General features: G+C 47.3%; 2 protein-coding genes across 3 annotated transcripts in view; both read left to right on the top strand.

Moving 5' to 3' along the window:
• LOC143793496 (uncharacterized) overlaps window positions 1–23,961 on the top strand; it is a 606,170-nt gene that overhangs the window by 190,621 nt on the left and 391,588 nt on the right. The gene's annotated exons all lie outside the window — the stretch shown is intronic.
• Window positions 13,489–23,961, top strand: part of LOC143793559 (uncharacterized) — a 62,494-nt gene continuing 52,021 nt past the window's right edge. Inside the window, exons 1-4 of the mRNA XM_077280628.1 lie at window positions 13,489–13,650; window positions 14,135–14,281; window positions 15,000–15,179; window positions 15,637–15,760. Of these exons, the coding sequence (XP_077136743.1) occupies window positions 14,192–14,281; window positions 15,000–15,179; window positions 15,637–15,760 (394 nt within the window). The 5' untranslated portion in view covers window positions 13,489–13,650; window positions 14,135–14,191. The remainder of the gene's footprint in view (window positions 13,651–14,134; window positions 14,282–14,999; window positions 15,180–15,636; window positions 15,761–23,961) is intronic.

Raw genomic sequence — 23,961 nt, 5'->3', positions numbered from 1 at the left:
CTTACTACATAGCAGAAGACAGAAAGGACACTTTCATGGTCAGCTGAAAACCCTATCAAAAACACCATCCAGAAATTACTTTAAAACTCTGGCATTAACTCATAACACCAGAGTGGCAATTCCCGTTCACAAGAGCTTTCCAGACACAGTAACGAAACTACAGCTGTGAACTGGAACAAAATGCAAAAACAAACATGGACAAGAGTCCAACTTATCTAGTAGTTGTCTAGGAGCAGGAACAAGCACAGAGAGGCTTCTGATAACATTGTTGACCGGCAAGCAACTAACAGAGCAGCAAGGTTATATAGCGACTCCCACATCTTGATGGGAACAGGTGAACAGAGAAGATGAAGACACCAGTTCAATTCCACCAGTAGCCACCGGGGGAGCCCAGAATCCAAATTCACAACACATTATACTGCCTCTGTACAAATCCATGGTTAGACCGCACATGGAGTACTGTGTACAGTTTTGGGCAAGGCAGTATGACACGTGGCACATGAGGTAAAAAAAACACTGTGCTTTTTGTTAACCTTTTTGGCCTCGTTAGGGTGAGACATAGTGTGCCTTTAACCCCTTCATGACCCAGCCTATTTTGACCTTAATGACCTGGCCAGTTTTTGCAATTCTGACCAGTGTCCCTTTATGAGGTAATAACTCAGGAACGCTTCAACGGATCCTAGCAATTCTGAGATTACTTTTTCGTGACATATTGGGCTTCTTTTTAGTAGTAAATTTAGGTCAATAATGTTTGCGTTTATTTGTGAAAAGAAATCGGAAATTTGGTGAAAATTTTGCAATTTTCAAATTTTGAATTTCTGTTAAACCAGAGAGTTATGTGAGCTCCCCCACAAGTGACCCTATTTTGGAAACTAAACCCCCCAAGGAACTTATCGAGATACATAGTGAGCACTTTGAACCCCCAGGTGCTTCACAAATTGATCCGTAAAAATGTAAAAGTACTTTTTTTTTTTCACAAAAAAATTTCTTTTAGCCTCAATTTTTTAATTTTTACATGGGCAACAGGACAAAATGGATCCTAAAATTTGTTGGGCAATTTCTCCTGAGTATAGCAATACCTCACATGTGGGGGTAAACCACTGTTTGGGCACACGGCAGGGCTCGGAAGGAAAGGAGCACCATTTGACTTTTTGAATGAAAAATTAGCTCCAATCATTAGCGGACACCATGTCGCGTTTGGAGAGCCCCTGTGTGCCTAAATATTGGAGCTTCCCCACAAGTGACCCCATTTTGGAAACTAGACCTCCCAAGGAACTAATCTAGATGTGTGATGAGCACTTTGAACCTCCAAGTGCTTCACAGAAGTTTATAACGCAGAGACGTGAAAATAAAAAATAATTTTTCTTTCCTCAAAAATTATTTTTTAGCCCGCAATTTTTTTTTCACAAGGGTAAGGCTACGTTCACATTAGCATCTTTGGGCACAGCGTCGTCGACGGATACCGACGCATGCGTCATGCGCCCCTATCTTTAACATGGGGGGCGCATGGACATGCGCCGGTATGCGTTGTCAAGCGTTGTACGACGCATGCGTCATTTGGGCGCACCAGACAGGGCGCGACCGACGCTACATGTTGCATTTTTCCTGCGCCAAATTTCCGGTAAACAACGTATGCAACGCACTTGTGTCGTAAATGCGCCAAAAAACCACATTACTGTCTATGTAAAACGCATAGGGCGCAAGTGCCTGCGTTGACCTGCGTTGTTCGACGCATGCACCTTTTGAGTAAAAAACAAGTGATGAAGTGTCTAGACCGTGACAAGACCACCCCATATATATATATAAAAAAAAGGGTGATTGCATTGTGTTTCACTTGCCTGCACGTCTGGAAACAGAGAGTACACGAGACACAACTCTGCCTTCAAGAGATGTAAGTATATAATTTCTCTGCCCATTTTTTTTTTATTCTTTGCAATGCTTGTTGTTTGTTTGTTTTTTATGTGTGTGACATTTTTTTTTCTCTTGCAATTTATTGTGGTTTAATTTTTATTGGGTTCTGCGTTGACCGCATGCGTCAAAAAACACTGCGTTGTGTATGCGGTTTGACATGCGTTTTGGGTTGCGTCGACGACGCTGCGCCCAAAGACGCTAATGTGAACGTAGCCTAACAGGAGAAATTGGACCCCAAAAGGTGTTGTCCAGTTTCTCCTGAGTACGCTGATACCCCATATGTGGGGGTAAACCACTGGTTGGGCACACGTCAGGGCTCGGAAGGGAAGTAGTGACGTTTTGGAATGCAGACTTTGATGGAATGGTCTGCGGGCGTCATGTTACGTTTGCAAAGCCCCGGATGTGCCTAAACAGTAGAAACCCCCCACAAGTGACCCCATTTTGGAAACTAGCCCCCCAAGGAACTTATCTAGATGTGTGGTGAGCACTTTGAACCCCCAAGTGCTTCACAGAAATTTATAACGCAGAGCCGTGAAAATAAATCATTTTTTCACACAAAAATCAGTTTTTAGCCCCCATTTTGTTATTTTCCCAAGGGTAACCGGAGAAATTAGACCTCAAAGTTGTTGTGCAATTTTTCCTGAGTACGCTAATGCCCCATGTTTGGGTAAACCACTGTTTTGGTGCATGTCGGGGCTCGGAAGGGAGGGAGCCCCATTTGACTTTTTGATCGCAAGATTGGCTGGAATCAATGGTGGCGCCATGTCGCGTTTGGAGACCCCTGATGTGCCTAAACAGTGGAAACCCCTCAATTTTAACTCCAACACTAACCCCAACACACCCCTACCCTAATCCCAACTCTAGCCATAACCCTAATCACATCTTTAACCCCAACACACCCCTAACCACAACACTAACCCCAACACACCCCTAACACTAATCCCAACACACCCCTAACACTAATCCCAACCTTAACCGCAACACACCCCTAACCCTAATCTTAACCCTAATTCCAACCCTAATTCTAATCCTAATGCTATGTGCCCACATTGCGGATTCATGTGAGGATTTATCCGTGGTTTTTGAAAAATCCGCAGGTTAAACGCACTGCGTTTTACTTACGTATTTAACGTGGATTTCCAGTGTTTTTTGTGCGGATTTCACCTGCAGATTCCTATTGAGGAACAGGTGTAAAACACTGCAGAATCCGCACAAAGATTTTACATGATGCGGAAAATAACGCAGCGTTTCCGCATGGTATTTTCCGCACCATGGGCACAGCAGATTGGTGTTCCATACATTTACATGGTACTGTAAACATGATGGAAAACTGCTACGGCTCTGCAGCGGCCAATCCACTGGGCATCTGCAGCCAAATCCGCACCGTGTGCATATAGCCCAATTCTAACCCTAATTCTAACCCTAGCCCTAGTTCTAACCCTAGTGGAAAAATAAAAAAATTGTCCCTACCTATGTGGCTGATAAAGGGGGGGGGGGGGGTGTTTTTTTTTTTTTTTTTGATCGCTGTGATAGAGCCTGTCACAGCTATCAAAATGTACCTGGAATGAATCTGCCGGCCGAAAGATGGCGGTGCCCATGCAGAAGACGGATGGACACCGGAGGTCGTTAAGTATGCGGGGGTGGGATCGGACTGCGGGGGGGGGAACGGACAGGAGGACGGAGGGGAGCAGAGCACAGGACAGGGCAGGACGGAGGCGGTGGATGAGCAGGGTTTCCAGCCATGGCCGATGATATTACAGCATCGGCCATGGCTGGATTGTAATATTTCACCAATTTTCATTGGTGAAATATTACGATTGCTCTGATTGGAAGTGAAACGTCACTTTCAACAGCCAATCAGAGCGATCATAGCCACGGGGGGGGGGGGCTAAGCCTCCCCCTGGGCTGAAGTACCACACCCCCTGTCCCTGGAGGTCGGGTGAAATTAGTTAACCCTTTCACCCGATCTGCAGGGACGTGATCATTCTGTGACACAGCATATGCGTCACAGGTCGGATTGGCACAGACTTTCATGACGCATATGCTGTGTCACAGGTCGGGAAGGGGTTAAAGATGAGGGCCAGAAATGCAGGGTATTCGCTTGCAGAGAAGGGTTAAGCTCTCCTGTACAGCATTACCCAAAGGTCCTGTGCCTGTGTCCCCAGTGAGGAATAGGAGAAGATCGGTGCCTTCAGAGCAGTCAGTTCAGCGTTTTCGGCCAGTTTCCCCAAGTGGAGTCCCAAGATGGCCCCCGAGATTTGCAGGGCGCTTCTCGTTCAAAATGAGAAGCGCCTGGATAGTGGGCGGGGATCCGGCGGTGGGTGGGGAATTAAGCTTGCGGCCTAGTCCGGCTGAAAAGCTGGGGACTAAATTTCTGGAGCCTGCCGGTGGTGTGCGCCGGCGGGCCACGACTGACCGTCACTGGCGTCCAGCCAGCGGCACCTCTCCCCGGGGGTACCAGAACCGCACCTTCCCACGCAGGTAGCGTGAGGAAGGGAACTACTCACCGCCACCGAGTAGGAACGCAGCCTCCATTGCAAGGGTATGAGCTCAATCCATCCTCCCTTTGTCGGGGGATGGAGACGACCCTCCGTTCATCTTCATCTGTGCCTGCCGCAGGGGACTTACAGCTGTCGTGGGGACCTTGATATGCGGTGGAGCCCAGGAGAGGCACATAAGAGCCAGAACTCTATGTGCTCGCCATCTTACAGGGGGGAGATCGGAACCGTATAGGAACAGTCACCCCAAGCGTAGATTAGGCGTGCCCCAGTCATCGCAGGAGAGGGTACGGGGAGGTATACTCCACGTGCTCGCCTGTTGATGGTTCGGGGGAGAGGGGACCCTTGAAAGAAATCCGTCGTCCCCTTCACTCCGTTAATTAAAAAATTAAAATTTACAGAAAATCAAAAAGAAAAGAAAAACGTTTGGGTCTGAAACAGACCGAAGTGCCTCCTACAGACAGTAAGCAAGAACAGGTTGAATATTGCCCAGTGAGAGGGTGTAGACTGCAGGGGAGGCGTTAATCTTTCTGTGTTAACTTAGTGTACTCCTAGTGGTCCTGTGTCCCCCAATAAGGCGTAGTTGAAAAGATGACCAAGCTTCCAAAAGGCAAAGATTTACTGATTAAAAGATTCCATCATGGGTGTAGACACAGCTACGCACTTCAAACATCCATTGCATTCTTTAACAAATATTTAAGAAAGCAAAATGCGTAATCAAATCTTTGCCTTTTGGAAGCTGGATCATCTTTTTCGTCTTCAGTGCACCCTTGGCGTGGCCAAGGATGCAGTGCCCAATTACATCCCTTTAATTTGCATACTGAGCACTTAAATCAAGCATTCAAGTGTGGATTACCATAAGTCAGTCAGTGGCTCTGTACCTCCACTCAATTTCATTACCGCCACTGGTTTGCGGCCTTTATTCTGTACCGTCTTACAGACAGGGGTTGTGCCAACACTGAGTGGTTGTAAGCTCCTGCAATGTCTGTGCAGAGGTGCAGCGCTGCTGACTGAATTTGGGCAAGATGTGACCAAGTGCTCAGAATGTAAATTGAGGGGGATGCAACATTGCACCTGCCCGTAGCCACACTAAGAGTTCATATCAAGGTACACATAAAATACATTTTCATTTTCCTTCTGGCAACTTAAACTTAATTAAATGCTGACCTAGTCAGGGAGGCTGACATGTAGTGCGGAAACGGGACAGTCTGCATAAAGGAAGTGATATATATTTTTGTCCAAATTGCACAGTTCTATAAAACATACCTCCTCCAGTTTTTGTCTGGAATTCTGCAGGTCATCACTTTCTTGTGCAACACTTTGTATTAAATTTTGGGGGGTTTTGTAGAATTTTTAATATATAAAAAAAAGAACAAGGCTAGCAGACAGATCTATGAAACTTATGCCTGCAAAGCTACGATTTTTCCACCACAGATACAACAGGCCTCAGCCTGACATAACAGACTGTATTAAAAATGTTGGGGGTTTTGTAGAATTTTTAAAATAAAAAAAAGAGTGGAACAAGGCTAGCAGACAGAACTATGAAACTTATGCCTTGGGTTTTGGAGGATTTTTAACCCCTTCGCCCCGGAGCTTTTTTCATTTTAGTTTTTCGCTCCCCTTATTTCCAGAGCCATTACTTTTTTATTTTTCTGTCAATATGGCCATGTGAGGGCTTATTTTTTGCGGGATGAGTTGTACTTTTGAACGATACCATTAGTTTTACCATGTCATGTAACAGAAAATGGGAAAAAAATTCCAAGTGCGATGAAATTGCAAAAAAAGTGCAATCTCACACTTGTTTTTTTGTTTGGCTTTTTTGCTAGGTTCACTAAATGCTAAAACTGACCTGCCATTATGATTCTCCAGGTCATTACGAGTTCATAGACACCAAACATGTTTAGATTCTCTGTTTTCTAAGTGGTAAAAAAAAAATTCCAAAGTTAGCTAAAAAAAAAAAAACAAATTGCGCAATTTTCTGATCACGGTAGCGTCTCCAATTGTCGTGATCTGGGGTCGGGTGAGGACTTATTTTTTGCGTGCCGAGCTGATGCTTTTAATTATACCATTTTGGTGCAGATACCTTCTTTTGATCGCCCGTTATTACATTTTAATGCAATGTTGCAGCGACCAAAAAAAAGTAATTTTGGCTTTTTGATTTTTTTTCTCGCTACACCATTTAGCGATTAGGTTAATACTTTGTTTTTATTGATAGATCGGGCGATTCTGAACGCGGCGATACCAAATATATGTAGGTTTGATTTTTTTTTATTGTTTTATTTTGATTGGGGCGAAAGGGGGGTGATTTAAACTTTTATATATTTTTTTATATTTTTAAACCCTTTTTTTAAAAATTTTTTGGCATGCTTCAATAGCTTCCATAGGAGGCTAGAAGCATGCACTACACGATCGGGTCTGCTACATCGAGGTGAAGCACAGATCACCTCTATGTAGCAGAAATGCAGGTGTGCTTTGAACGCCGACCACAGGGTGGCACTCAAAGCAATCGGCCATCAACAACCATAGAGGTCTCAAGGAGACCTCTGGTTGTTATGGCAACGCACCAATGTCCCCCGATCATGTGACGGGGTCAGCGGTGCGAGCACCTCCGGCCGCGCGTCCGGGAGCGCCAGTTAAATGCCGCTGTCAGTGTTTGACAGCAGCATTTAACTAGTTAATGGGCGCGGGCGGATTGCGATTCCGCTCGCGCTCATGTCAGCTGTACAAAACAGATGACATGTCATGGCTTTGAGGTGGGCTCACCGCCGGAGTCCACTTCAAAGCGGGGGTTCTGCCAGCTGACGTACTATTCCGTCAGCTGGCAGAAAGGGGTTAAAAAAAAAAAAAAACAAGGCTAGCAGACAGAACTATGAAACTTATGCCTGCGAAGCTACGATTTTTCCACCACAGATTCAACAGGCCTCAGCCTGACATAACAGACTGTATTAAATTTTTGGGGGGGTTTTGGAGAATTTTTAAACTAAAAAAAAGAACAAGGCTAGCAGACAGAACTATGAGGCTATGCGCACACGCTGCGGATTTTGCTGCGGATCCGCAGCGTTTTTGCAGCTGCGGATCCGCAGCAGTTTCCCATGAGTTTACAGTACAATGTAAATCTATGGGAAACAAAATCCACAGTGCACATGCTGCGGAAAAAAACACCCAGAAACGCCGCGGTTTATTTTCCGCAGCATGTCAATTCTTTGTGCGGATTCCGCTGCGGGTTTCAACCTGGGCCAATAGAAATCTGCAGGTGAAAACCCACAGAGGAAACCGCAAAAGAAACCGCGATAAAATCCGCAGTGAAAACCGCAGCGGATTTTCACTGCGGATTTAGCAAATCCGCTGCGGAAAATTCTGCAGCAGAATCCGCAGTGTGTGCACATGGCCTGAAACCTCTGCCTGCGAAGCTACGATTTTTCTACCACAGATACAACAGGCCTCAGCCTGACATAACAGACAGTATAAAAATTTTTGGGTGGTTTTGGAGAAATTTTAAATAAAAAAAAAAGAAAAAAGAGTGGAACAAGGTTAGCAGACAGAACAATGAAATATATGCCTGTGAAGCTACGATTTTTCCACCAAAGATACAACAGGCCTCAGCCTGACATAACAGACTGTATTACATTTATTTGGGGTTTTGTAGAATTTTTAAAATAAAAAAAAAAGCTTGGAGACAGAACTATGAAACTTATGCCTGCGAAGCTACGATTTTTCCACCACAGATACACCAGTCGTCAGCCTCAGATAACAGACTGATCTAAATGTGGCCTTGATTTTTTTGGGCACAACTAAATTGTGTCAACAAGTTGGCTAGGACACAAAAAAAAAGGTTTTATGGCGCATCCACATCTGGTGTCTGGGACAAAAAAAAAAGGTAGATTTGCACGTTCTTAGATTAAAATAACCTGGCTGTAGTAGACAGCATGAACAAGCAAATAAATGTTAAAATAAGGGGGCTATGGATTGCTTTTCAATAAAAGGAGCAGGTATCAAGTGAAGAAAAAAAAATAGCCAAAGAAAACAGCAGCTAGATATATATTAAGTACCACATGGTAACAATATGGCAGATTCTGTGCGAGGCCTCTGAGGCCTCCAAACACATTGTGTATTAGGCTGGGTTCACATTACGTTTAAGCAGTCCGTTAACGCTGCCATTCTCTATTTCGGGCGCATCGCTGGCGCCTGCCCAAAATGGGCATGCGCTAGTGATGTGCAGTCAGTGACGGACCCTGGGATGCGGGCTGCGTTTCCGGGGCCGTCACCGCTAGCGCAAATAGAGCATCTGCTAGCTCTATCTGCGCTAGTGCAATCGAATTTCGGTACTTGCATTAACGCAGCCCATTTAACGCATGTGTTGAACGGGCTGCTTTAACGCAATGTAAACCTAGCCTTATTCCCCCCGTGTCTGCAGCAGATTCTGCCATTGTCTAATATTCCCCCTCATGGCTTCTCTCTTTTGACAGGACTTTCTCTTGTGCTGATGATACTTAGCAGCGCGTCCAAAAGACATATGATTGTCAATGTAGAGGCCCCCGGATCAGGCTGCCTGCGTCCAGTCTGCATGTGGATGTCATACTGCGCAGGAGCGGAGAACCATTTTTTTTCCTTTTCCTTTCACCAGTCTCTACTCTCTGCCCCATAAGTCAGAATTTCACATTTCCAACCAAATCCTGATCAGGATGCAGTTCCTGCAAAAAATACGGATGCAGATAAATTGGCGGGGGCGCCATTTGCGTGCATTAGGGTGCCAACCTCCGCTGACAGGCAGGGCTTGGTAGGGGTTACTAGGGCTATTAGGCCCACCAATTGCATAAGGCTATGTGCACACGTATAATGGTCCTATGCGGATTTTTCCGCAGCGGAATTGATAAATCTGCATGTTAAAAATGCTGCGTTTTTGCTGCAGATTTATCGCGGATTTACCGCGGTTTTTGGGTATGTGCACACGTTGCGGATTTCCTGCGGATCCGCAGCGTTTTTTGCGGTGCAGAAACGCTGCAGATCCGCAAGTGATTTACAGTACAATGTAAATCAATGGCAAAAAAAAACGCTGTGCTGATGGTGCGGGAAATTCCGTGCGGAAACACTGCGGATTAAAAGAAGTAGCATGTCACTTCTTTTTTGCGGATCTGCAGGGTTTTTGTACCCATTCCACTATAGAAATCCGCAGGGGTAAAAAATGCAATAAATCCACAAAAAATCCCCAGCAAAAACGCACAAAAAAGCAACAAATCTGCACCTGCGTTTTCTGCAAAGAGATGCAGAATCCGCACCAGAAATTCCTAAGCCTAATCCGCAACGTGTGCACATAGCCTTTCTGCGGATTTGACTGCGGTTTTACACCTGCAGTTTTCTATTGGAGCAGGTGTAAAGCCGCTGCGGAATCCACAGAAAGAAGTGACATGCTGCGGAATGTAAACCGCTGCGTTTTTTTCCACAGCATGTGCACAGCGTTTTGTTTCCCATAGGTTTACATTGTAATGTAAACTCATGGGAAACTGCTGCGGACCCGCAGCTGCGGAAACGCTGCGGATCCGCAGCAAAATCCGCAGCGTGTGCACATACCCTTCTTATTTTTTGCAGGTTGGCATTTTTTACAGCTGCCTGGTTTTTGTTTTTCTAATTTTTTGGTTGTTGTTGATTTTTAATATAATTTAATAAAGATCTTCTTTTATGGTATTAGTTTTTTCTTTCTATGAGCATCTCATTTAACTAATCCTCCTTAGGGTATGTTTCCACGTTCAGGAAACGCTGCTTGTTTGACGCTGCGCAGCGCTGCAGCGTCAAACAAGCAGCGTCCAGATGTTCCAGCATAGTGGAGGGGATTTGATGAAATCCCGTCTCCACTATGCGTGGAAACCCGCACGCGGCGGCCCTGCGACTACGGACATGCTGCGCGTCTTTTCAGATCGCAGCATGTCCGTACACCTTGCGGGGATGCAGCGTCCCCGCAAGGCATATCACAGGGCCCTATGGGACAGAGCGATCATCCCGGATGTGAAGAGTTAACACATCCGGCATGATCGCGTCCCATTAAGGGGGCGGGGCTTAGCGCCGAGCGGCTTCGCCGCTGCGGCGATACCGCCGGCCATCCTGATCGTGGAGTCATACCCTTATCCGAGTTTAAAATTTTTTTTCTAGATACAACAGGCCTCAGCCTGACATAACAGACTGTATGAAAAAATTTTTGGGTTTTGGAGAATTAAAAAAAAGAAAAAAAAGAACAAGGCTAGCAGACAGAACTATGAAACTTATGCCAGCGAAGCTACGATTTTCCACCACCAGATAAACCAGTCGTCAGCCTCAGATAACAGACTGATCTGAATGTGGCCTTGATTTTTCGGGTCACAACTAAATTTTGTCAACAAGTTGGCTTGGACACAAAAACATGCACTAGCGATGTGCCGACAGTGATGGACCCTGGGACACTGGCTGCAGCGTTTCCGGGTCCGTCAGCGCAATCGAATTTCGGCACTTGCACTCACGCAGCCCATTTAATGCATGTGTTGAACGGGCTGCTTTAATGCAATGTGAACCTAGCCTTATTCCCCTGTGTCTGCAGCAGATTCTGCCGCTATCTAATATTGCTCCTCATGGCTTCTCTAGCCCTGACCGCCGAACACAGCGTGTATTATTCCCCCATGTCTGCAGCAGATTCTGCCGTTATCGAATATTCCTCCTCATGTCTTCTCTGGCCCTCAACGCGACTCTCCCTTTTGACAGGTGCGGCGCCCCAGTGTCCGGGTCGTCGCAGTGATGTCATTATCCTTTCAGGGGAGAAGTGATGTCATGTCTGAAGGCAATGAAAGACAACCACATTCAGGTATTACACACATGCAACATGTTCACACTCCAGACCAGAAGGGGGAGCTCTAAGCCTGTTTAGGGTGAACTCCCCTATTTACATCCTGATTTGGAGGAAAACGAGTTGAGTTCCTGTCAGGCAGACAGAAGAAGTGGAGCTCTGCTGGCCTGAAGTGCTGCAACTCCTGGGAAAAGACCCTAAAAGGTGAATATACTGCAGAGAGTGTGCAGGAAAGCGGAGCACAGGAGAGAAATACCAGAGGGAAAACAGACAGTAACAAGCTGCTCCTTTCTGAGGCGCAGAAGCCGGTAGCCAGAAACACAGAGGGAGCAACTGTCTCTAAGCCTTGCTCAGAGACCGGCAGGACAGTCAATTCCAAGTTGGCTGCCCGACCTTAATACCTAAGAAGACACGGAGGCAAATTGTGGGAGAGGGGCGTCTCTAGGGTCCCTATAAATAAGCTCCAGGCCTACCCAGTCATATGGGTTGTCCTATCCATACCATCTGGGGGACAGAGAGAGATGAGAAACATCCACAAAAGTTGTGAGGACCTTACCGAGAAGCTCTGCAGGGAGGTACAACACACAGGCGCTAGTAGGAAGGCTACTGATTTTCACCTGGATAAGGGGACTCTGGAATTGCCTTCAGACCGACCGGACTCTGCCTGCCCTGTCATCTGGTGCTCTGGGCTGAGGATACCATCTGAAGTCTTCAGTAAACAAGGTAAAAGACTGCAAACCTGTCTCCTCGTTCTTTATTACATCTTGCCCATATATAAACTCTTTTACTGGACACCCTTGAGGGCCACGGACCGGGTCAGCCACCGTGACATCCCCAGAACCGCAGGACCCGGTACCGAGTACCCCAATGCCCTACTTAGGGGGCACTCCACAGGATTTTCTCTTGTGCTGACGATACGTGGCAGTGTGTCCAAAAGACATATGACCGTCAATCATATGATTGACTGTCCTCCATAGACTGCATTCCTCGAGGGCCGCCAACAGGTCATGTTTTCAGGATTTCCTTGTATTGCACAGGTGATAATTTAATCACCTGCACAGAATGATTCCAGCACCTTGTGGAATGCTAAGGAAATCCTGAAAACATGACCCGTTGGCGGCCCTCGAGGAATGCAGTTTGACACCTCTGCTCTATAGTACACACTTGCGTAAGGCAAGATTGCCTTGTGCAGGCATGTACTACGGAGGACAGAGAATGAACTTCAATCCAATATTGCAGCCAGCGGGTAAGGAAAGGGTGAATCAAACACCTGAAAACCCCGCCCCTGACTGAAAATTGTTCCCTCCAAATTCAGGTGACAGTGTGTACTGCTTCACTAGAGACTTATACAGGGGTATAATGAGGCCCTCACTGTACAGGGAAACACCGGGAACCAGGACTGAGGAAAACGTATTACTATGTAAGAAAAGAGTCGGCAAAGAGAACCGGGCTGCCATCACTATGGGCCGGCGCCCCCTGAGGGTATGTGTCCACGGTCAGCTTTGCTTCAGGCTTTGGTCAGGATTAAATGCAGGTAAAATCCTGACCAAAAATGCACCTGAGGTCACTGGCAGGTCACCTGCGGTGTTCCTGCGTGTTTTGCTCATTGTAGCAACATACTGCGTTCTGAAAAAACGCAACGCATGTGCGTTTTTGCGGGAAAAACGCATGCGGTTTTTAATGCACAGTGGAGACGGGATTTCATTAAATCTCCTCCACTATGCTGTAACATCTGGACGCTGCGTTTTTGACGCTGCGGCAAAAACGCAGCGTTTCCTGAACGTGGACACATACCCTGAGGGTGCGTGTCCACGGTCGGGATGGCCGGCGGTATCGTCGGAGCGGCAAAGCCGCTCGGTGCTAAGCCACGCCCCCTTTCTGGGACGCGATGATGCCGGATGTGTTCATTGTACACATCCGGGATCATCGCACCCCTCGCATAGGGCCCTGTGATATTACTTGCAGCGACCCCGTAAGGTAAACGGACATGCTGCGATCTGAAAAGACGCGCAGCATGTCCGGAGTCGCAGGGCCGACGCGTGCGGGTTTCCACGCATAGTGGACACGGGATTTCAAAAAATCCCCTCCACTATGCTGGAACATCTGGACGCTGCGTGTTTGACGCTGCAGCTCTGCGCAGCGTCAAACAAGCAGCGTTTCCTGACCGTGGACACACACCCTGACAGGACGTTCCCGCGCTTTCCAGTCAGCACCACGACACAGTGTCACTGTGAGGAGAATGGAGACAGAACAAGGAGGTCGGAAGAGTCTGCTGCTCCACAGGTCCTTCAAGTAGTCTTTTAGCTCCACCCCCTGATCACATGACCGTGACGTCACCACAGGTCCTTCAGCTCTCAGTGCAGCAGCTCCGTCCTGGTTGTGTGCAGCTCGTGTTCTCTGGTGTCAGCCAGCAGCAGATTTCCCGCCATTCCGGTGAGATTACAGGAGGGTTTGGTGGAGTTTTGGTGCTTGTGGTAAATCTGTGAGAGGAGAGTGTGGGGTGAGATCAGAGCTGTTCCTGTGGAGGCTCCTGCTCCATGTGACTGCGCTCCTCAGTGTTGGGGACGGGCAGCATTGTATGGGGGATGTGCAGCGTCTGCTCCTCATCTCACGGCCCCCGCTGGAGGTGTAGTTACCACGGTGACCGTCCTCTGCTGGGGGGTGTAGTTACCACGGTGACCGTCCCCCGCTGGCGGTGTAGTTACCACGGTGACCGTCCCTTGCTGGCGGTGTAGTTACCACAGTGACCGTCCTCCTACGAGGCTGATAATGAGCGGTCAGATCGGCGGAGGAGGCCGCGGTGGAGTTTTGTGGCTTTTCCCCCAGATTCCTCCTGATAAATGTTGATATTTGGCAGAATTTAGTGATTGTCGTTCTCTCGTCCCCTGTGATTTCCATCTTCTTCTTCATCATGAAGACGCCGGCAGGACGAGATCCCTCCAGCTGATCCAGTGCTCATCCCTCCTCCTCCTGAATGACCCCGAGGATGGACGAGGACAGGGATGAGACCACCAGAAGATTATTCCACTTGGCCCTGGAGATCGTCTCCCTGCTGAGCGGAGAGGTAACTCCTCTACATTTCTATCAGCTTTATTGTGTTCTGTGACAAGTCCGACATCGGGAGGAGGAAATCCAGAATAGAGAGAAGGATTCTTTCCTGTAAGAGCAGTGATTGTGTGGAGCTCTCTGCCCGGAGGAGTTGTCATGGGGATTCCCTATAAGAGCTGTAGAGGGGCCGGGATGTCTGTCCGGAGGGGAATAATATTCCCGGTTATGGCCCCAGATTACTGGAGACGGTTATTGATCCCGGGATTTCTACTGATTGTCAGATCTGGAGTCGGGAAGGAATCTTCTCCCTAAGGCTACTTTCACACTAGCGTTGTACGAAGCACGTCGCAATGCGATGTACCGACGCATACTGTGGAAAAAAAAAACACAACGGGGGCAGCGGATGCAGTTTTACAACGCATCCGCTGCCCCATTGTAATGTCCGGGGAGGAGGGGGCCGCGCATGTGCGGTCGGAAATGGCGGACACGACGCACAAAGAAAGTTACATGTAACGTTTTTTTGTGCCGACGGTCCAACACAACGCATCCGTCACACGACGGATGCAACGTGTGGCAATCCATCGCAATGCGTCGCTAATGCAAGTGTATGGAGAAAAAACGCATCCTGCAAGCAATTTTGCAGGATGCGTTTTTTTTCTCTAAAACGACGCATTGCGACGTGCGTCGTACGACGCTAGTGTGAAAGCACCCTAAGTGTCTCTCTCCATACACAGGATTACACAATAGTGAGGAAGACACCGGGGGACAGTGTGACTCCCATCATCCATCTCCAGGAGTCAGGAGGGCGGAGCCCGGGCCCCATCACAGAGCCTCCCCCGCATTCCCTGCTACATGAGAGGAACAAGAAGATCCTGGAGCTCAGCAACAAGATGATTGAGCTGCTGAGCGGAGAGGTGACTGCTGGGATATTATACAGCACTGGAGGATTCTGGGTGATGACTGGAGAGGTGACTGCTGGGACATTATACAGGATGGCACTGGAGGATTCTGGGTGATGACTGGAGAGGTGACTGCTGGGACATTATGCAGCACTGGAGGATTCTGGGTGATGAGCAGACAGGTGACTGCAGGGACATTATACAGGACAGCTCTGGAGGATTCTGGGTGATGACTGGAGAGGTGACTGCAGGGACATTATGCAGGACAGGAGGATTCTGGGTGATGAGAGGAGAGGTGACTGCTTAGACATTATACAGCACTGGAGGATTCTGGGTGATGAGCGGAGAGGTGACTGCTGGGACATTATACAGGACGGCACTGGAGGATTCTGGGTGATGAGCGGAGAGGTGACTGCTGGGACATTATACAGCACTGGAGGATTCTGGGTGATGACGGTGTCGCTGTTGTCAGGTTCCTATAAGGTGTCAGGACGTCGCTGTCTATCTCTCCATGGAGGAGTGGGAGTATCTAGAAGGACACCAGGATCGGTACCAGGACGTGATGATGGAGGAGCTCCGGCCTCTTACACCACGAGGTGAGAAGCGAGGCTCCTTGTTGGCTCTGGTGGATGTGATGACGTCTCTCCGGCGTCGTCCTATAATAGATGAGGTTTCTCCAGACTTGCTCTGGTTTTCTCTACATTTTCTCCGTCTGACAACAGCTTTCATTTCCCTGATAATTTTCTTCTGATCTGTGAGTCGCGGTTTCTCCGCTCTCGTCACGTCTTCATCAGTCTTGAGTCTTCGTTCTTGGCGGCTTCTTTCAGAAACTTTCATCTTCCTTAGAGCATCGGTCACATTTTGTCTGCAGATGTCCCATCCTTCTGTCCGTTCTCTCCTGTGATTTCTTTTGGTCCCTAAGTCTGTAGTGGATTGTTATTCAGATAGAAAAAGGAGACACCAAAAGCGCAATCGGGTCTTATCTCACGTTGCATAGGGTGCACCCACCAAGAGAACTACTCACCTGGTGAGGATGATAAACAGACTTATAATAATAATGGCGGCTGCTGCAGATCCACAGGTCAGTGCCAGACCTGGTAGAAGTATACACTTAGTAGGAAAAGAGGATCATCATCGCGGTGCCATCAGAAGAATTCCAGGAATAGTAAAGGGTCAACATGGTTTATTCAACGCGTTCCAGGGTTCAGAGGACCCCTTCGTCAGGACATACCACTTACAATACACTATTGTTGCTCAGCAGAGTCGGGGTTAATTTACTGATCATTTTCCCCCTAATCCGCTGTTGCTCGTCCGTCCCTCAGAATCGGTGCAGGCTCAATGTCGTCATCAGTCGTGGTCGGCGTCCGGCTCCTCCCTCTTGGCTGACACTTGTCACCTTCCTTGGTCTTCTCCTTCATTCTCTCTCTTCTTCTTTGTGACAAATCACTTTCTCCATTCTGTGCACTAATTCCTGGATAAATATCTGCACCGGACCGTCCCTCAGACCTCGAAACTCGAGTCGCTGTCCTGACATAAAGATGGGACGTGGTGGAGCCGATCACTCGTCTGTCTGACATGGAGGCTGTCCAGCTGTTCTCCGGCCTCCGCGTCTATTCACTACTTGCTCTGCAGGTGTAGAAGCCAGAACTTTCTGTACTGGAGAAGGTCAGATCACTGCACACTCCTTTCTATAGGGGGTAATGTTTCTCCTTGAAGAGAGCGACAGTTCTGAGTACGGAGAGTTATTGGCCATGCAATACCCCATGGGACATAAGATATGCAAATTTCCTCTTCCCAGATGCAGAGAACAGGGTATACCTACAGGAGGCAGCAATCCTAGGAGTGTATATGAACGTTTCAACCCCGTCCTGATGGGGCAAATTTCAATTTTTGCCTTTTTTCCCTCCCCTTCTCCAATGAGCCATTAGATCGTTATTTTCCAACCACAGATATTTTAAGTCTTGTGTTTTCTTTTGCTCAACGAAGTGTGCATTTTACTTTGATATGCAGAAAAAGAGGAAAAAGTTCCAGATGAGACAGCGATTCCATACTTGTGGGGTATGTTTTGTTTTAGTATTTATTTTATAGGTTGAAAAATTCAGAACTTTATCTTCAATTATCTGAGCTGTGTGACGGCTTCTCTTGAATATAAGACAATAAACATGGAAGAGCGCAGCACGAGAGGCACCAGGTGGATGGATTGGGATGTTTCAATGGAAGGTGGGGGATTAGCCTCTCACCTGGAAGGGTTGTGCACGCCTGCTTAACTCTGATATCATATCGTGCTGGTAACGTATGGAGCAAGCGGTAGCCATACGGCACGTGGATGTTGCGGGCGGCCTGTATTTTCAGCGCCGCACGCTTTACTTCTGGTGATGTCATGAATATTCATAAGCCATAATGAGCAGGACAGGAAGTGAAGTATGAGCAGCGAAATTACAGGCCGCCCGCAACCTCCACGTCCTGTATGCTTTTGCGTGCTCCGGCACGCTGCTACCTCCGGGACTTGGACGCTCCAAACACTCCCAGCTCCAGTAATAATAATAATAATCTTTATTTATATAGCGCCAACATATTCCGCAGCACTTTACAATTAAGCGGGGACATATACAGACAAATTCAATACAAGTTAAGACAATTTAAACAGTGACATTAGGAGTGAGGTCCCTGCTCGCAAGCTTACAATCTACAAGGAAATTGGAGGACACAATAGGTGGAAAGTGCTTGTTATTTCAGGTCTGGCAATTATAATAAATAGGGATTTTCATACAAAGCTGCATGATCCCGTGTGTTTAAGTGCAATAGTCAAGTATCAGTGCAGTTATCATGTGCATGGAGGGTGTGGAGACAGATGAATAGTAGGGGGCAGATTCAGAGTAATATTTGGAGGGAGGGAACAGGGCAAAGTTAGTTTACTGAGTAATTGATGTGGTAGGCTTGTTTGAAGAGATGGGTTTTTAGAGCGCGCTTGAATAGGTCGGGGCTAGGTATCAGTCTAATCGTCTTGGAAAGTGCATTCCATAGAGCTGGCGCAGCACGAGAGAAGTCTTGTAGATGGAGGTGCGAGGTTCGGATTACGGGGGATGTTAGCCTTAGGTCATTTGTAGAACGGAGGGCACGTGTAGGGCGATAGATATAAGATATAAGGCGGTGCAGAACTGTGGAGGGCTTTGTGGGTGAGAGAGATGAGTTTATACTGGACCCTGTAGCGAATGGGTAGCCAGTGTAATGACTGGCACAAGATGGAGGCATCGGTGAAGCGGCTGGACAGAAATATGACCCTGGCTGCAGCATTAGAGATGGATTGGAGAGGAGAAAGTTTGTTAAGAGGGAGACCGATCAGAAGAGAGTTGCAGTAGTCCAGACGAGAATGAATAAGAGCGACAGTAAGAGTCTTAGCAGTTTCAAAGGTGAGAAACGGTCGGATTCTGGAGATGTTTTTAAGATGCAGGTGACAAGAGCGAGTGAGTGATCGGATATAGGAAGTAAAGGAAAGTTCGGTGTCGAATATGACCCCAAGACAGCGGGCATGCTGCTTGGGAGTTATGGTTGAACCCTCCAGGGTAATTTTGATGTTGGGAAGAGTGAGGTTAGTAGAAGGGAGGAACACAAGAAGTTCCGTTTTGGAGAGATTTAGTTTCAGATAGAGGGAGGACATGATGTTAGAGACAGCAGACAGACAATCCTTGGTATTTTGAATTAGGGTAGGGGTGATGTCGGGGGAAGAAGTGTATAATTGGGTGTCATCAGCATAGAGATGATACTGGAAGCCAAATCTGCTGATTGTTTGTCCAATAGGGGCCGTGTATAGAGAGAAGAGGAGGGGGCCTAGGACTGAGCCCTGCGGAACCCCGATAGTAAGAGGACGAGGAGAGGAAGAGGAGCCGGCAAAGGATACAGTGAAGGAGCGGTCAGGGAGGCAGGAGGAGAATCAGGAGAGGGCTGTGTCCTTGAGGCCGATGGAGCGGAGCATAGTGAGAAGGAGCTGGTGATCCACAGTGTCAAATGCGGCAGAGAGATCCAGGAGAATCAGCAGAGAGCAATGACCTTTGGATTTAGCTGTTAGTAGGTCATTAGAGACCTTAGTGAGGGCAGTTTCAGTGGAGTGTAAAGAGCGGAAACCAGATTGTAAGGGGTCGAGAAGAGAGTTATCCGAGAGATAGCGGATTAGACGGGAGTGGACCAAGCGTTCCAGGAGTTTAGAGATGAAGGAAAGGTTAGATACAGGTCTGTAGTTAGCAGTACAGTTCTGGTCCAGGGATGGCTTTTTAAGTAAAGGGGTTATGATGGCATGTTTAAATGTGGAGGGAAAGATACCTGAAGAAAGAGAGAGGTTAAATATTTTAGTCAGGTGAGTGGTGACCACTGGTGAGAGAGACTGCAGGAGAGGTGAAGGAATGGGGTCACTGTTGCAGGTTGTAGGCCGAGCAGAAGCGAGGAGCTTGGAAACTTCTTCTGAGACTGGCTCAAAGATGTCTAGTGAGCTTGAGGTGCGGCAGGGAAGGGGATCCAGGCACTGAGGAGATTGGGCTGAGATATCCTGATGGATGTGGTTGATTTTTTTCTAGGAAATAAGTGGCCAGATCCTCCCCACTGAGATTGGTGAATGGGGCCTGTACTTTAGGTTTCAGGAGGGAGTTTAAGGTTTCAAATAGTCGTTTTGGGTTGTTGGATAGTGAGGTGATGAGGGTGGTGAAGTAGGATTGTTTGGCCAGATAAAGGGCAGAGTTATAGGTTTTGAGCATGAACTTATAGTGGATGAAGTCTTCTGCTAAGAGAGACTTTCTCCACTGCCGCTCTGCACACCTTGAACAACGCTGAAGAAAGCGTGTTTGCATAGTGTGCCAGGGCTGCCGTTGTCTGTGTCGGGTCTTTCTGCGTGTAGAAGGTGCTGCTTCATCTAGGGCATTCTTCAGTGTATTATTGAAGTGTGACAATGCTAAGTCTGGACAGGAGAGGGAAGAGATGGGGGCTAAAGATGTGTGGAGATTGTCCATAAGCTGCTGGGTATTAATGGAACGTGTATTCCGATAAGTGTGGTAAGTGGGGGTGTCCCGAGTGAGGAGACAATTCTTGACAGAGAAGGAAAGAAGGTTGTGGTCCGAAAGCAGGAGAGGGGAGTTAGTAAAGTCGTGCAGCGATCCGGGACGGGAGAAAACCAGGTCCAGAGTATTCCCTTCCTCATGCGTAGGAGAATTAGTAAACTGTGAGAGGCCGAATGAAGAAGTTAGAGAAAGAAGATGAGAGGCAGATTGGGAGAGGGGATCATTGATGGGGATGTTAAAATCTCCCATGATGAGGGTGGAGATGTCACCGGATAGAAAGTGAGTAAAGGTACCTTCACACGAAACGACTTTGTAACGATATCGCTAGCGATCCGTGACGTTGCAGCGTCCTGGCTAGCGATATTGTTTAGTTTGACACGCAGCAGCAATCAGGATCCTGCTGTGATGTCGCTGGTCGCTGAATAAAGTTCAGAACTTTATTTGGTCGTCCGATCGCCGTGTATCGTTGTGTTTGACAGCAAAAGCAACGATACCAGCGATGTTTTACACTGGTAACCAGGGTAAACATTGGGTTACCAAGCGCAGGGCCGCGCTTAGTAACCCGATGTTTACCCTGGTTACCAGCGTAAAAGTAAAAAAAACAAACAGTACATACTCACCTGCGCGTCCCCCAGCGTCTGCTTCCTGACACTGACTGAGCGCCGGCCCTAAAGTGAAAGTAAAAGCACAGCGGTGACGTCACCGCTGTGCTGTTAGGGCCGGAGCTCAGTCAGTGTCAGGAAGCAGACGCTGGGGGACGCGAATGTGAGTATGTACTGTTTGTTTTTTTTACTTTTACGCTGGTAACCAGGGTAAACATCGGGTTACTAAGCGCGGCCCTGCGCTTAGCAACCCGATGTTTACCCTGGTTACCCGGGGACCTCGGCATCGTTGGTCGCTGGAGAGTGGTCTGTGTGACAGCTCCCCAGCGATCAAACAGCGACGCTGCAGCGTCGCTTCGTGTGAAGGTACCTTAAGCCAGGTGGCAAAGTGGTCTAGAAACAGGTGGGAGGAGCCTGGAGGGCGGTAAACAACCGCCACCCGCAAGGAGAAGGGCTTAAAGAGTCTGACGGTGTGGACTTCAAAGGAAGGAAATGTAAGCGAGGGAACCGGGGGGATGACCTGGAAAGCACATTGTGATGAAAGGAGCAAACCAACACCCCCACCCTGTCTGTTTTCAGGTCTAGTGGTATGTGAAAATTTCAGCCCACCAGACGAGAGAGCAGCAGCAGCGGTGGTGTCTGAGTGCTTGATCCAGGTTTCTGTAATAGCCAGAAGGTTAAGGGAATTAGAGAGGAAAAGATCGTGAATGTAAGTTAGTTTGTTACACACAGACAGTGCATTCCAGAGAGCACAGTGGAAAGCGATAGGAGAAGGCATGCACTGAATGTTAATAAGATTAGCAGGGTTTCTATATGCAGCGGAGGAGAGTAATGTATGCTGGTGGAGGAAGGCCCAGGGTGGGGGAGATGTCACCTGCAACTAGTAGAAGGAGAAAAAACAGAAAGAGCAGGTGGTGGGATGATTTGTATGAACGTTTTGAGTGCTGCATGGTGGTAGTGGCTGGTTTGGAGTGGGTAAGAAATGTCAGTAGAGCCTCAGAATTATACTTGGGAGAGGGGTGGATATAGAGTGAGTGACCAGAATGTGTTAAAGGGCGGGCGAGTTGTGAGAAAGCAGAAGTAAAAACAAATAAGAAGCAGATTGATATGATCAACGCCTAATGTAGTATGACTGACCAAGAAGCATGATTTTTTTGATAATTTAAGCACCTTACCTGTCTCCTGCCCTGTCCAACTGCCATTGTCTAACTGCCATGCACTTTAAACCGTTGCACTTAAAATCTGTTGCACACGCGACCCCGCACACGGGCTATCCCAGCCAGACTAAATATATATGAAATGAAATGACTGCTAGCATCATGAACCAAATGGTCACAATCAGCAATTAACAAATTAGCATAAGGCCAGGGCAGGCATTACTATGCAGGGTAAACAACCAATGCGGTAACTTTGAATCAGAGAACAAAAGCAGAGAAAAAAACAACACAGGAGCGATGGAAAAATTACCATGAGCAAAGCTTGCTAAATATGGATCTGTTCACACTTGCAGTCAGCACACAAATGGATGATGGAAAAATTACCATGAGCAAAGCTTGCTAAATATGGATCAGTAGCGTGAGTAACTCGCGGCAAGGACCCACGGCGACTGTGGACACAATCTGTGTCGCATAAACATTCACGTGATAGAGTACGCAACCTCCACCTGCCGTAAGGCTACCGCTTGCTCCATACGTTTACGGCACGCCACTGCCTTCTGGGACTCAATACATGCCAGGATTGCACTGCTCCGAGGCTAGTGTGAATGAGGGTGTAAGAAACACCCCCGGGGAAGAGAGACGGACCTGGGGAGAGGGGAGACAGACCGGTGGTGGTGACTCGAGTATAAGCCGAGAGGGGCACTCTCAGCCTAAAAATAGGGCTGAAAATCTCGGCTTATACTTGAGTATATACGGTATTCATATCTTCTTTCCACGTAAGCTTGTGTTTTGATTTTTCAGTAGTTACGTCACTATTGAAGAGTGTATACAGATTTTTGGTGACCAAATAGTATTTATTAAGGGATTTTCGAGAAGAGATGTGATAACTCTTGGGATAGATATGGGGAGAGAGAATTTTTCCCTATTACATTTCCTTAGTTCTAAAAAGTTATACTTTTCCTCTTTTGGAAGGTTGTACGATAGAGTCAAGGATCCTTTATGATTGGATCTTTTTTAGGTCCAGGAAATAAAGCTGAACAATTTAAGGCTGCTTTCACACATCAGGCTTTTTGTTTCAGGCTAAATCCGGCAAATTTGCTAAAAACGGATCTGGTGTGAAAAATGGATCCGGCGTGAAAAACCGATGCACCGGATCCGTTTTTTAGCTGGATCCGGCATTCTTTACTGGAGAGAGGGAGAGGGATTTTTCCACATGCCAGAATCGAAACAAAGCTTCTGGGCATTCCCAATGTGTAAAAATGGATTAGGTAGCCGGAATCGTTCATTCACACATCCGTTTCATGCGTTTATTGACGGAAACGTCCCTTCAGGCTTTTTGTGCCGCAGAGAAAAAACATTGCAGGGGACGTTTTTTGTGTCCGGCAAAAAAGCCTGAAGGGACGGATCCGGCACAAAACGGATGAAACGCATGTCTTTCAGGCACAATCCGGTGCTAATACAACTCTATGGGAAAAAAACGGATCAGTTTTTGCCGGATTGTGCCTGAAACAAAAAACCTGATGTGTGAAAGCAGCCTAACACTATCCTTCCTCCATTTATCTATAGGGAAGGGCGGAATATAAAGAGAGTTTTTCTAATGGGTAACTCATTTGGTTGTAAGAAATGTTCTATAACTTCCTCCAGGTCATAATTGTAGATTTTCTTAGTATATTCTCTGGTAGAGGGAGGGATTGGCCTAGTAATTCACAACAATAAGAGCATCTAAGGGAGAATTCCCATTGTTAGACTTTTCCATTTCTGCCCAGCTGGTTTTGGCTTCCTCTATGAGCCATTTCCTGCTCTGCATTATCGGCCTCGGAGGAGGCCTGTAGATTCGGGAGACCAATGGCTCTGTGTTTTGTTCATATATAGTAATGATTTGGTGACTCTTGGGGATTGTTTATTCCAAATACATTTTGTCGTTTGCTTATGGAAGTTCTTACTCCATATGGAATCTGGATTGGATCAGTTCTAAAGATATAGTGAAGTTGTG

Source organism: Ranitomeya variabilis, chromosome 1 (assembly GCF_051348905.1).
Source record: "Ranitomeya variabilis isolate aRanVar5 chromosome 1, aRanVar5.hap1, whole genome shotgun sequence".
NCBI lineage: Eukaryota > Metazoa > Chordata > Amphibia > Anura > Dendrobatidae > Ranitomeya > Ranitomeya variabilis.
The sequence above is the reverse complement of the archived record's forward strand: the minus strand, read 5'-3'. Positions and strand labels throughout refer to the sequence as shown.